The sequence below is a fragment of the Nilaparvata lugens genome, chromosome 6 (genome assembly GCF_014356525.2).
Source record: "Nilaparvata lugens isolate BPH chromosome 6, ASM1435652v1, whole genome shotgun sequence".
Classification (NCBI taxonomy): Eukaryota; Metazoa; Arthropoda; class Insecta; order Hemiptera; family Delphacidae; genus Nilaparvata; species Nilaparvata lugens.
In genome coordinates this window covers 28,671,315-28,685,748 of record NC_052509.1, presented here as the reverse complement: position 1 = coordinate 28,685,748, position 14,434 = coordinate 28,671,315, and the positions used below count along the sequence as shown (strand labels likewise).

At 33.4% G+C, this 14,434-nt stretch overlaps 1 protein-coding gene across 2 annotated transcripts in view; it reads left to right on the top strand.

Moving 5' to 3' along the window:
- Positions 1–13,832, top strand: part of LOC111053695 (AP-3 complex subunit delta-1) — a 98,540-nt gene extending 84,708 nt beyond the window's left edge. Inside the window, exon 22 of one of the 2 annotated variants that reach the window (XM_039430612.1) lies at positions 13,270–13,832. In XM_039430612.1, the coding sequence (XP_039286546.1) occupies positions 13,270–13,479 (210 nt within the window). In that variant the 3' untranslated portion in view covers positions 13,480–13,832. Of the gene's footprint in view, positions 1–351; positions 842–13,269 lie in introns of those variants that run through there. The other variant, XM_039430613.1, reaches the window with a different exon arrangement.
- The last annotated feature ends 602 nt before the right edge of the window (positions 13,833–14,434 follow it).

Genomic DNA, 14,434 nt, shown 5'->3' with positions numbered 1-14,434 from the left:
GCTCTTATCATCTACTTTAAGTCCTAAATCATCTGCATACAAATAAGAAAGGTGATTTCTATTACATACATTTATCGAACTAGGCAAATCATTTATATAAATAATTATAAATAAGAGTAGTCCTAAGATAGAACCTTGTGGTACACCGCACTTAACAATTTCACCTCTGGAATACTCCCCATTCTTGTAAATGAATTGCACTCTATTTGATAAGTAAGAAGAAATTAGATCTACTGCAGATTGTTCTAGGCCATAATGAAACAGTTTTTCACATAATGTGCTATGATTGACAATATCAAATGCACGAGACATATCAAAACTTCTAAAATGTACATTCTTATGGTTTTCCAGGTCCTGAATAACTTCCTTCAAAAGTCTAAGAACATTATCACCAGTACTATGGTTCTTTCTAAAACCATATTGGTTGTTTGAAAGCAAGCTGTTATTTTCAAAATAGTTGACTAATTGCGAGTGAAGAAGCTTCTCAATAATTTTCGATAATAGTCCAGGCGCTGGCTTACATTGAGCATACATGAGAGAGGCAGAGAATTTGACTTCGGATTATTGTTATGGGATCTTTAGTGTACATGAAACTCGATGTCGTCACGTCCCAGGGTGGTCGACAGATTGTGGGGGAGGGGGGTAAGTTGTAAAAAACGCGCGCTTATAAAATCGCCTGTCCTGCAGTTACTATTCATAGTACAGCTTTGAATTTTTCCTCAATATTATGTATACATAACTGGCTTTCAATGTGGTCCTCTACATTTTCGCGATAAACCGCATAGTTTTTCCGTAAAAAAATAAAATATCTCGAAAAATGTATTTTTTTATTATGGACTTTTTGTTATTTCTCGAATATTTGAGTCGTTAGCCGACTTAGAGGAAAAGATTCCCAATAAACGTTGTAGGCCGTTTCTTCCTGAATCTAATGATATTCAAATTATGCATTTCAGGAACGCTATGTATTTTCGGTCGCTGAACACGATTTTCAACCCTCAAGTCTCAATAATTAATAATTCTCATCATAATATACAGATTATGGTCAAAATTACAAACTTCATCTCATTGTCATTATTTATGATTACATTGTAATGATCTTGTTAGGAATCCTATATGTGTTTCTCAGTCGATCAAAAACCAATATTCCATAAAGAGAGAATAATTATTCGATTTAGTTCAATGATCACTTTGGATTTGCGAAAGTCAAGTAATGGAATATTGGAATATATAGAGCACCGAGTAACAGGAGTAAAATATTTTCTTAATATAAATTAACAATTGAAGAACAAATAATGCCAATTACTCCCATGTGATATGACTAAATGTTTAATAACAAAGGAAATACAACTCTAAAGCTGCGTTTACACCAAAGTTATTAATAAAATGTTAATAACTTAATCTTTATAGATTCTATTAGATTGAACATAGCTTATCATACACATGATGAACATATGTGTTTGTCAAGTTCCGTTCAATCTAATAGAATCTTTAAAGATTAAGTTATTAACATTTTGTTAATAACTTTGGTGTAAACACAGCTTCATCAACTGATTTCTGTAACTTATATCTACGAATAGATACTTTTCATCTGGCTGAGTTTGACTGGTTGTCCTGGGGTGGTACTTGAATGGAAGTGGAATAGGAAATATCTTTGTTGAATCTGAAATATTTGAAGAGAATACTGTTGGAAATCTATTGAGGGTAGATCAGTATAATTAAGGTGTGAGAGATCATGAATGGTTCAAATATGAGATAATGTCAAAGTATATTTGAAAGAAGTCAGGTGCTATTTGTGGTGTTTTTTTGGAATCACAATGCAAAATCAGTGACTACTTGAAATTTATGAGTGATTATTGTAACATAGTTTAAATTATCTTAAATTGTATTCGTGTTCATAAGGAAGGATTCTGATATTGCACATAGGAACTGTACGAGAAAAGATCCCATACTTTTTTCATTCAATCACACAAACTATGCTATTGAGTCTGTGTTATATCTAGAAAATATGAAAAAATACCCACAGAAGTAGAAAATCATTTCCAATAAGGAAACATTAACTCTATACTGTCAATACATTGACTCTCTGTCAAAAGGAAACCTTGAAAATTCAATAATGTGACAACCGATCATGCTTTGGAACAAACCCTCATTCGATCATCTAAAACTCTTAGGTGAGTAAATGGAATAGCTAGTTCTTCAAAGGTTCTGAAATGGCTGCTACTATATAAATAAATCTTCCATCAAAGATATTCTGCTCAAGTATGTTGACATCATTATGGATATCACTGAAGATTGTGAAGAAAGTCATCGAAGGAAGTAAAACAAGAATAATGAGAGATGAGAATGATTTCCAGAAGCATAACCTTCTCACGAGAACATTAAATTTTTCTTCAAGACTCTGATGGTCAACAGAGTCTGCATAATGTTATCAATGATCTGGAAGCAAGTGAAGAAGTGTGTGATTCTCTTTTGATTGTAGAAAGAAATAGTTATTCGGTCTCCAACGATTTTTATCTGAACATAGTTGTGACAAATTGTAAAAGTGTATTCTCACCTATTAAAAGAAACAGAGTTCTGTCATTCTCCACGATGCAATCAGATAAAAAATCCTAGTCTTAGTTCATTCTAGAACAAAAAGATCCTATCTCTGTATTTTTACTAGGTAGCTGTTTAAAGATAAATAAGCATTGATGTTTTAGTGCAGCATGCATTTCTACAATAACCGCAATCTCTGTCAACATCTGATGGATATTTGAAAAAAAAACGCTTTATCTCACTTGGCCCATGAAATTGTAAGTGAAACTATTTGTGGATTTGACTAAATCCCTAAATATCGTTGACAAATACGCATAATGATGACATGGCTCTCCTGAATTCAACTCCTACTTCACTTTTCAAAACTTTCAATACGGTACGCTGCAAGATCATGGAAACTTTGTGATGAGAAGAGTTATGAAAATTCTCAATGAAGATGGAGTGGTACAGGTGGACATAGTTTTTCATGTCTATGGTCTAAATTCAAACAAAGGTAGTGAACATACTAGAAGCAGCAGAGTAAAAGAATCACTCCAATAATATGCTCTCCAAACCAACGAGACTTGGATTTCTAAATCTGTGGCGGAGATTTATTAATGTGACATGCAAGAATCTATAAAGTAATAATCCTTACGTTAGCTACGTCCAGGAATACATTCATTCATTCATTTGTGGATAAAATTGCAAATCATATAAATATGTTTGGGAAAAATAACAGGCATATCCCCAAAATTATTCTATTCCCAAATTTTGATACTGACAAACTTGTTACCATTACAAAACAGTCTGAACGGGGATACAATGGATGAATCAATCAAAAATTAGTGAAATACCATTATAATAATACTGTTAGAAATAATTTGAATGAATATTTAAATTTTAATTTCATTTTGATTTGACACATATCTATTATAATATTGGATATGATCTCTCAAAAGTTCAAGACAAACTGAAGATTCACGAAAGATTAACATTTTCATACTAAACATTATGATAATGAATGAATGATAAATTCCATTTCCACCATAAAGAACTAAGAATTCCACAAACATTTCTTGGAAATTAACTGACCACTATATCAAGTAAGCGTGGCCAGTGTGTAATTAATAATTTAGCCTGCAGCGCATCACAATAAATTAATTTGAAATAAAAACACATATAAATATTATCATTATTCTATCTTAATATATTTCTTGAAACCCAAGTTACGTATATTTCAAACAGTCAATTCTCAGTTTCCTTGCAGAATGAGATGAAGTTTGTAATTTTGACCATAATTTGTATATTATGATGAGAATTATTAATTATTGAGAGTTGAAAAATCGTGTTCAGCGACCGAAAATACAAAAGATAGCGTTCCTGAAATGCATAATTTGAATGCATAGACTAGTAGGAGCGATGCGATAGACAGGCCAATAAGCGCATTAATCATGGGGGAGGACCGCGCCGCAGCGTAACAGTGCTACTTATCCCCCTCCCACCATCGCATCTATGATCGAAACCCCCAAACTATTACTATAAGGATTCAGGAAGAAACGGCCTACAACGTTTATTGGGAACCTTTTCCTCTAAGTCGGCTAACGACTCAAATATTCGAGAAATAACAAAAAGTCCATAATAAAAAAATACATTTTTCGAGATATTTTATTTTTTTACGGAAAAACTATGCGGTTTATCGCAAAAATGTAGAGGACCACATTGAAAGCCAGTTATGTGTACATAATATTGAGGAAAAATTCAAAGCTGTACTATGAATAGTAACTGCAGGACAGGCGATTTTATAAGCGCGCGTTTTTTACAACTTACCCCCCTCCCCCACAATCTGTCGACCACCCTGGGACGTGACGACATCGAGTTACATAATACACTAAAGACATCCCAACAATAATCCGAAGTCAAATTCTCTGCCTCTCTCATGTATGCTCAATGTAAGCCAGCGCCTGGACTATAATATATAAATTAAACATATCGGCCTGTAGTTAATGTTTGATTTATCTCCATTTTGTGAACTGGTATCATCTTAACTCTTTTGAACTCATCAGGAAATATTCCCAAGTCAAGGCACCTGTTAAATATGGAAGTCAATACTTCTGATATATTAGGAGCTGCTAATTTAACTATCAGAGAATTTAATCCTACAATATCCAGACAATTACTATTACTCATTTTATTTATAGTTTCAAAGACCTCTTCCACCTTGAAATGCACAAATTTGAAATTTGTATTCGGCCTAGGAATATTATGAACATAATATTTATAATCAAAATTACTTTTGGGAATATCTTTACCAATCTGTTCCACTTTATTCACAAAATATTTATTTATATCATCTTTCGACATTCTGCATTCAATTCCTACAGATTCACTATTTATAGTGGTATATTTATTTATAATTTTCCATGCAGCTTTTGTCTTATTATGACTATTCTGTATTATTTTATTGTTGTAATTGAGTACAATTTTCTTTCATTATAATTCTTTATTCATACCTATAGTAACTTCTTAATCTATAATAATCCGATCTTATCCTTTCACAAGTAGAATTTTTATGCAGATAATACAAATGCTCACATCTAGTTTTTAAAGCACACAAATCCGAATTATACCACTTATTATCACATTTATTCACATTAATAGTTTTCTTAATCAAAGGAAAAGCCAAGTTCACGGCCCACATGAATAGCTTCTTGAACTCCTTAATTTTTTTCTATTACATTTTTTAGAACATAGACAGTCAACCAATTTAATTCTTCCAAGCATTGCATAAAAATATGTACATTACTGTCATTAATTTCTCTGATCTTTATTATATTCCTATTCATAATCTTATTTTTATAGTTTTCAAGTCTTAATATTATACCTATAGCAAAATGGTCTGAAAGAACTGTGTATATTATTTTGCTCTCCCATCTACTAACATGAATATCGGTAGCAATATTATCGATGCATGTGCCACCCGTTTCGTTGGGTCTTGTCATTTCCTTTATAGTTAAATGCATATTAAAACTCAACAATAAACTAAGCAGATCTTCTCTATAACTAGATTGAACATTAAAATCAACATTGAAATCGGAACATAAAACCACATTGAAACCACTATAAGTGAACAGGAAGCTCAACATTTCATTGAGTATAACTAGGAAATTATTTAAATTCAAAGCATTCACACTATAAGGCCTATAAACAGATAGAACAATCACATTCATAGGAGGTACTTTGATTGCGCAAGCCTCACATATCATTTCAACAGACATTTCTTTTTTAATTGCTATGTAATTATATTCTATATGATTTTTAATAAAAATTGCACTTCCACCATGAATGTGATTCGATCTGCAAAAGGATGAAGCCTGTTTCAAATTACCAAAATTGACAAATCCAACATCCTCCTCATTCATCCAATGCTTACTAATCGCTATTATAGTTGACTTATTCTCATTAGCAATCAATTCTAAATAGTCAGTTTTATTGCTCAAGCCCTGGACATTCCAAGATAAAAGACTCACCTCATTATTAGTATTTTTTGTTTTTTCCGTACTTTTAGCTAGCTTGAATCCTGAGTATAATAATTTAGATTCCGCAGCTGACTTATCAGAATGAATTTTTTCATGCCTAGAACAATTGAAATTTCTGTTGCGAGAAGCGCCAACGCTATTAATATTGCAATCATTGTGAGAGTTCAAATTGTTGTGTTCAGAAACAGGGATGGAAGAGAAATGTCTAAAAAATTATTCTCATTTAGTGACTTTTGGGCGTCTGATAGAGTTGTAGAATTCATTTCAGGGGAGGGAATGTGGGCAGGAGAAATAGTTATAGGAGTATCTGGACAATCTGAAGGCAGAGATACCCTAGCGTGAATGGGAGAGGCAGGAAAAGGTTTTATAACTGGCGAAACTACTGCAACGGGGCTATCAATGATAGTTTCACTCATCTGAGCTCCCTTCATGTCAGTCACAGAAAAATCACAAATAGATTGCCTTATGAACCCTTTTAAGTGATTGATTAAAGTCTTTTTACCACGTCGATTGAGGTGAAGGCCATGTCTGGTAAAATGAGACCTTCCCAGAGAAGTGTTCACATCACTGTAGTGCAGTTTAAGTCCCCCTTTGTAGCCTCTCACTGCTCTTGATAAGGACGCATTAGAATGACCTATGTTTACATTTAGCTCTGGATCATCATAACGATATGGAACACCGCAGACCAATATGTTTGATTTTAGATGCGACGCTAGAATATGATCTCTCTCCTCGAGAGAGAGAGTTAACTGATAAGGTTCATCACGATGAAGATCATTGGTTCTGGCCATTACAATTACAATATCATCCCTGGAGAAGTCTTCAACAAATTTAAGTCCATCCTGCACAATTTGTTGCAGCTTTTCTCCAGGCTTTGTGTATAAGAAAACGTCATAACTGTCCTCCAGGCTGCTCAGGTATTTATTAAGAAGTTTTCCGTGTGGCAGATTTATGGACCAAAGCCTTGACTTAATGAAATTTGTGAGCTGAAGACTCAAAAGCAGGCATTAGCAACTCCCTTGAAGAAAGCTCCAAAAATCGATTAGAGATCTTAACCAAATCAGCATTCCTTTATTTTGGCTGGTCGTTTCCTGACTGGATTACTAGGAAAAATGAAGTCATCAACAATCAGTAGTTACAAGATCATCAAAATTATTATTTTTCAGAAAATTATTGTTTTCTGTCTGAATAATGTCTATTATAGCATTTTTATTTTCAATTTCTTCATTCTAACGCCTTATGGACTCCTCAAGACTCTTTATGCGCGATTTCAATGACTTAATTTCATCCTCTGCACTCTACTCATAAAGCAATGATACTTCAAAACAATCCTGTCTCCTATTCTTTTCGGCCTCTAGGAGTTTTGTCAGGTGTGTATTCTCCTCCGTTAGCCTCGTCAAATCACTATTCAGTTCATTGTTGATTGAAATTGAGTTGTCTAATTTGTTTAATACTCCAATTATGTCAGGAAGCAAATCGACAATGGCATCATTGGAAAATTTGTCAGCAATAATTGACAGGGTCCCCCTGAAACTTACTGCTAAGTCTATAACATCACCGTTAAGAAGATCAATATTCAAATTATTGAGTTCCAGTTTTGCGTCACAAATCAAATTCTCTCGCATACGACGAGTTGTCATGGGTCTATTCATCTTAAATTCAAACTGAGCGCCAAAGCTAAGAACCCACAGATGAAAGTATACCTACAACATCAATGGAATGAAAGGAGTTCAAAAATGCCATGCATAGTTGTCATGGTTACACACAAACCAAAATATGTTCATGGTTGGATGTAAACAAAAACCAGCTAGTGATTATCAGCTTCGGAGAAGTGACAGCAAAGATAACAGAATAGAAAAATAGTTTGTTGACGTTATCAGAGCAGCCTCTGCTATCACACTTTCAGTCGGCCGCCATACAGACGCGATAACTGAACAGGTCAGTTGAATCGGAACAACACAACAACAAAGTAACAAGTGTATGCCGGTTATGAAAAATAGACTCAATACACGTTCAAATTGCACTGTGGTTCAAGTGTTATTGATCTTGTACTATCAAATCACCCGTCATGCAGTCATGGAATATATTAAAACAGGTACTTCACACTTCCAATGTAGCATTTTATTATTATCTTGTTTATAAATGTAAAATTTTAATGAATAAAGTGTTAATAAGAAAAGCACAATTTACAATATTGGTGTCAGAAGTAGGATTGAATCCTTAAGGCTGTGCGAAGGCTAAAAATAAACTTTTTGCCACACTGCACAGAAAGCAGCTGTTTTCCCGTCCCTAGGTAGATCTGAAAGACCTTGTTTGCAGACAACTCTCGTCTGACGTAAGAAACAGGTTTCTTTCTGGCCTAGGCCGGAAAGAGTACTCTTTCCAGCCGCTAAAATGGAAGTCCGTAGTTAATAAGTCATCCGCTAGATCGGGCGAGTGTCAACTTTCTTCATCTGAAGTCACCATTATTTCAGTTCGAATTTCGAATCAAACCAAATTCAGCTTTCGCTTTGCAACCATTTTTATTCAATTATTTATTGTTGATTAGTGCATTCCGAATTTTCAAAAATGCTTGAAGATGACGACGACTGTGATATTCCAAGTGGAATTTTAAAAGAATCTGAAATCCTGACTGCAAATCTTCTACCACTAAAATCAAGAGATAGGTATGATAACGAGTATTCTTTATGTTGTATTCTTTACTTATTTCCGGCAAAAAATATCGTTCGCCCCATGGGCAAAAATGTTTTTCCGGCTCTCAATCTTTTCTAGTCCTCAGACTTGAAAACCGATTTCGAGCCGGAAAAATCTCATTTTCTGCTCTAGGTGCAAAATATACTATTCTACTCGTGATATATTTTTCAAAGTTTTTCGATTTGTATATCATCAAGCTATCAAAATGAAAACGTTTTCTCAGGAAAACATTTTTTTCTGATCATTACTTTTTGAGATATGAGCGCCTAAAGATTAAATTTTTGGGACAGAACATTTCAAATTCGGTAAGAGATAAATCCATGAGATTTAGAGGATAGATTCTTCATGGTATTGTTGATCTAGTAAAACAAAAATTTTCTGAAAATATCAATTTTTACTTTCCTTGCCCTATCACCCTACCACCATAGGTAAGGAAAGTATTGCTTTCCGAAAAAAATTAAGGTACCCCAATTTCTAAATTTCTATACGTTTCAAGGTCCCCTGAGTCCAAAAACGTGGTTTTTGGGTAATTGTCTATATATGTGTGCGTGTGTGTGTGTGTGTCTTTGTTTGGTAGGAAGTTTAGAAACACCCCCTGTGTTTAGTTCCGCAGATGTTCCAATAGGTACTCAATATGAATGTTCATACTGTAGCACACTGCCAATTTATGATGACAGAATAGTGTTATATTCGAACAAAGACACTTGTTGCAAATCTTGAGATTTGATACTCAAAACTAAATCTGCTGCAACAGTCGTATGGGAATGCGTGAAATAGTCGAATCATACATGAAATGGAAGATAATTTTATGTTCTACAGTCTCGTAATTAGCACATTCTTGTTTCATCAATCGTAGAAAAGTTATGTTCCGTGCTATGAATTTAGAAAGTTAATTTGGAATTTAGAATTTAAAAGCACACACAATATAACTTAATGAAAGGGATGCTTGATAAACATACCTAGTGCTAGAGAACGGGAAACCAGAAATGACAAGAGAGACAACGAAATAGAGAGAAGATATCAACTATATTGTCACCTCTTACAGTTAAATTCAACAATTAATAAAACAAAATGAAATTACATCATGAAAACAAAAGAAAAAATACTCAATTTAGAAGGTTATCTCTGATATAGATAATTCGGTAATAACCTATTCTGTCTGCTCTACATTGAAAACGTTTCAGATTGAATCATAAGAAGCTTAAAGGACTCTAATTTCAAAAGAAGAATTGAAAATTATCATAGATATTTCTCAGAAGTTAATCATAAATAACTATACATATGTTAAGAAAAGATCAACATAAAATTCAGGAAACTCTTAGTACTTTTAGAACACACTTGGAAACTTTTAAAACACTATCAAAACATTATCAAATATTAATAATCCTCAATAATAACAATTCTGTATCTTTATATCATGAAAGCTGCAAAGACAAATATTCCTCTAGTATCACATCACGTAATTTTATATATGAAGACTATTCAAAAATATGTGTTATCAAAACAAATTTAGAAAAGCTAGGGTCCTTGAAACTTCTATTCGATCCTTTACAACTTTAAGACCAAAATTATTTTAAAATATTAATTTATCAATAAGAGACCTTTTAACATTTCATATACTAATTCAAATTTTAGTTGTTAAGTAGATTATCAAATATAAGTTGAAGAAAACTGAAATTCCCAGCTGGATCCTTACAGAGAAAATATGGCCTCACATTTCAATGTAAAGATACAACCGAAAATCTATTACTCAAACCAAAATTAATAAAATTAGTAATCTATCCATTCCCAATAACATCTCAAAATTACGATTTAAAAAAAAGTCTAATTCCGCACGTTTTACACCCCTCCCTTTTTGAAAGTCTATGATTATTAAAACCCATTCTGTCGCATCCGGAGTTCCTGGGACGTTCGTTTAATTTGGAAAAAGTTGTTACCTCATAGCTGTTTCTTCAATTTGAATCTAGGCTCGGTGATCGAGCTCTACATGTCCAGATGGACAGGAGACAGCATACCCCAAGCTTCTAGGACTGCCATCGATTCAGAGGCGTCTCAGCGGCTTAAAGACACACGTTCATGAACCCGTAAATTGATGGACTCGTACGTTGATCCCATAATTTGATGGAGCCGAACTTTGACCGCTGTTAGAATAAAAAAAAAATAAACTAGGATAATACAAATTATCTTAACTTCAGTTATATAGTAAAGTCAACCTACTTTAGGTTATATAAAACTCAAATCAATACTTATTACTTTAAAACACAAATAGACATTACCTACTTCAATATCTTGATTTAATAGAAAAAAAATTATTTGTAATCAGGGTCATGCCCTTTATACAAAGAGATGAGTACATAGTATTCCATAATACCAAACTTTAATTCACTAGTTGATTGAACAACTTTATAATAAGATCTTTCGAGTATTGTTGTTAGTTTGTTCAAAATACTGTCCTTTTAATTTAGGTTAATAGCTTCCTCTTCAAAAATAATTCAAAAGCAAATACAATAGGTCCTATACATTTCTACATATTACACTCAAATGTATCTATCACAACAAATTTAACACTCTGATGGAAGCTTTCATCAATAATCATTTCCTTAATTAAATTATAAACTATGACGTACCTTTAGTAGCAGTTATAGGAGAAAAATCTCCATTGTGAGGTGACAATTTTTGATACTCTCTCTCTTCTTCACTTTAAAAAAAAACTTCTAAAACGCAAGCGAACTAAACATTGCTACTACAACAGAAGGTTGCAGAGCCAATAAAAGGTAAGACTAAAGCCGGCTGAAAGCCATAATAAATACCAAATCACTACATAAGTTCAAGCAAAGTCTAGAGACTACATCTTCAGTTCTGTTAGCAGCAATGGACAGACGCTGAATGAATGCACTTTGGTACGCTTGCCTGGTCTAGGAGCTGTGTGATCGTCCATACTAGATAGACCTAACCAACATTAACTGTGATTGGGAGTTACTATTTTCTAGAAAAATTTCCACCAATAGAAAGGAATGTTACAACTACAATTAGATACATTCTCCCACCAAGTGACAACTATTTTCTCTTGACAGCTATAAATTCCTTACCTTATAAGGCCTGAACTCGACTGTTACTCCAAGAAAATCGATGATTTTCTTAGTATCATAACTTCTACACACACACTTACAGAGTCGACACTACACAACGCAGAAAAGCAGAGGTCATGAACTAAGCTGATGCTCCAGGAAAATTGTTGTTTTTCTTAGTACTACAACTTCTACGCAAACACTAACAAAGTTGACACAACACAACGCAGAAAAGCAAGGCAGCGAAATGAAATGTTATACAGGACTGAATTCTCATGATAATTCGCACAATTCTCATCGTTCACAATTGGAACAATGAAAATTGTTACAGTTATAAGACTTGAAAGAGCGAAAAATGGAAGAAAATCTGGTATTTCAAAATTGCATCATATTAAAACATAAATACAGTATATCGAAAAGTATCGGATTTATCAAAAACCTCTATCAAACAAAACTCATAGGAAATTTATTAAGCTTCATTTTTATGTATATGATTATGTCAATAGAACACATTGTTTCCAAGATATAAGCATGTAAGTAATAAGTGGAAAATGCAACTTTCAAACCACCCTCATCCCTTCAGCACATGATGTAGGGGTTGGATTTCTGTTATGCTCACCTTCAAACTAGTCTCAACAAAGCTGCAAAGTTGGAAATTGTGTTCCAAACATTCCCTCCAAATTCCATTGTCAACTTATCTGTTTTTGCTGAACAGAAAATTTCACTCTCAACACTAAAACTGTTGCAACAGTCGTAGGGAAGTGCGTAAAATAGTGAAAAACTACATCAAATTGAAGATAATTTGATGCTCTATCAGCTCATAATCAGCACAGTTTTTTTTATCAATCGTTCAAAAATTATGAGGCCGGAAAGATGAAAAAATTGGAGGCAGAAGTGTTTTTCAAAAAATATTTCACCTTCAAGAGCGGGGTGAGGGGTGAGGAATTTTGATATGTTAATCCTCTTACTATCCTTAAAAGAGCTGTGCAGTTGAAAATTGTGTTCCAAACTTTTCCCTCTATAATCTTTCGTTGACTGGACTCTAGCAAGAAAGTGAATTAGCTATTTTTCAAAGACCATTCGTTTTTCTTCAAGTTTTTTTATCTATAATGAAGTTTATATCTTCATGTTACGTTGAGCATTTCTTCACTGTTAGTCTTCCACATTCTTGTTGAATTTCTATTTATTTTTTTTTCAATTATTATTACTGTGCAATGATGAATGCCCCAAAACACAGACTAGAATTTCTTCACGTATTTTCTTGAAAATATTTTTAAATCCCCTTGATAATATTTTTAATAATTCTGAAATGAATTTTCTACATGATGTACATCAAACTAGAGTCAAACTTTTTATCATTTAGAATATTTGTTGTAAAGTTTGCCTCAAAACACTTACTACAATGACTTGCATTGAATTTGATTTTTATAAATGAGAAATGTTTTCGTTTTGGCCAGGTGTTAACGTTACTGTGCAGTCGATGCAAGCTGGGCATCGTGGAGCAGATAGAAAGCAGCGCTTCGCTCTACTGCTGGACAGAGCAGGGTCATCACGTGTGTCTGCTGCTCAAGTCGGAGCCGACCCATCTGCTCATCGAAGGCCGCACCAACAACAAACCGCTGCTCTTTGCGCTGCTGGCCGAAATCGAAGCCTTCTTTGCAACCTGACCTACCATCCTCATCCTCATCAGCCTATTCCATCAACAAGTCTCTTCAACATCGATTTGTATTATGGTATCACCACTACACAGTCCTGAGTTTCAGTCGATTTTTCATAATTATAAACTTAATGTTGAATGTTTCCTAACGAGTATGATAATCATAATCATAATCATCAGTGGTGAGAAGGAAGAAGAAGAAGGATGATAAGCAAAAGAAGATGAGAAAGTGATGGGAAGCGATTCTCTTCTCTTTCTCTCCAACTTTCTTCTCCTGTTCTTTTCCCACCCCTTCTCATATTGATCAGCATTATTATTATGTTGAAATCTACTTACAAAATTGGGTTCTGATTATTGTCTTTCCCCAAGTAGTCTAATATCAGCCGATGTCATCATAAAACTATTATAGATTAAAATAACCAAGAGATTTCAAAAGATTGAAAACCCCGAAATATTGTAATATACAAAATTATTTTGTCCGAAATCCTATTGCTGATATTCTTTCAATCAGAGTAACTGACAAAATATTGAGATCTGTGCATGATTTTATTCGATTCCTAACTTAATCATTTATCATCCAAACTTATATGTCACCTAGATTATTCGTTTATTTGAAATAAATATTGGATACGAAGACATTTTTCCAAAATCGTTTGAGAATACTATTTATCTTGCTTTAAAATAATGTTGAAACTTTCTGTAAATATTCTTTATTCTTAGAAATCTTTCTTTCTTAAATCTTGACTTTTATACTTTTGTTTAATTGACAGTATATTTTGTAATAACAATTATTATCGGTGTTATAGCAATTAATTCCCAATTAATTTATGGATTTTATACGTTATCATTCTTTGTAAATATTTTTCTTCAGCCTAGATAATTTTTCTAATAATTCACAAACGATTGGGGTTTACTGTAAAGATAGCAATATATTGTAAAGATGCCTTCCAACAATACTATAAAGG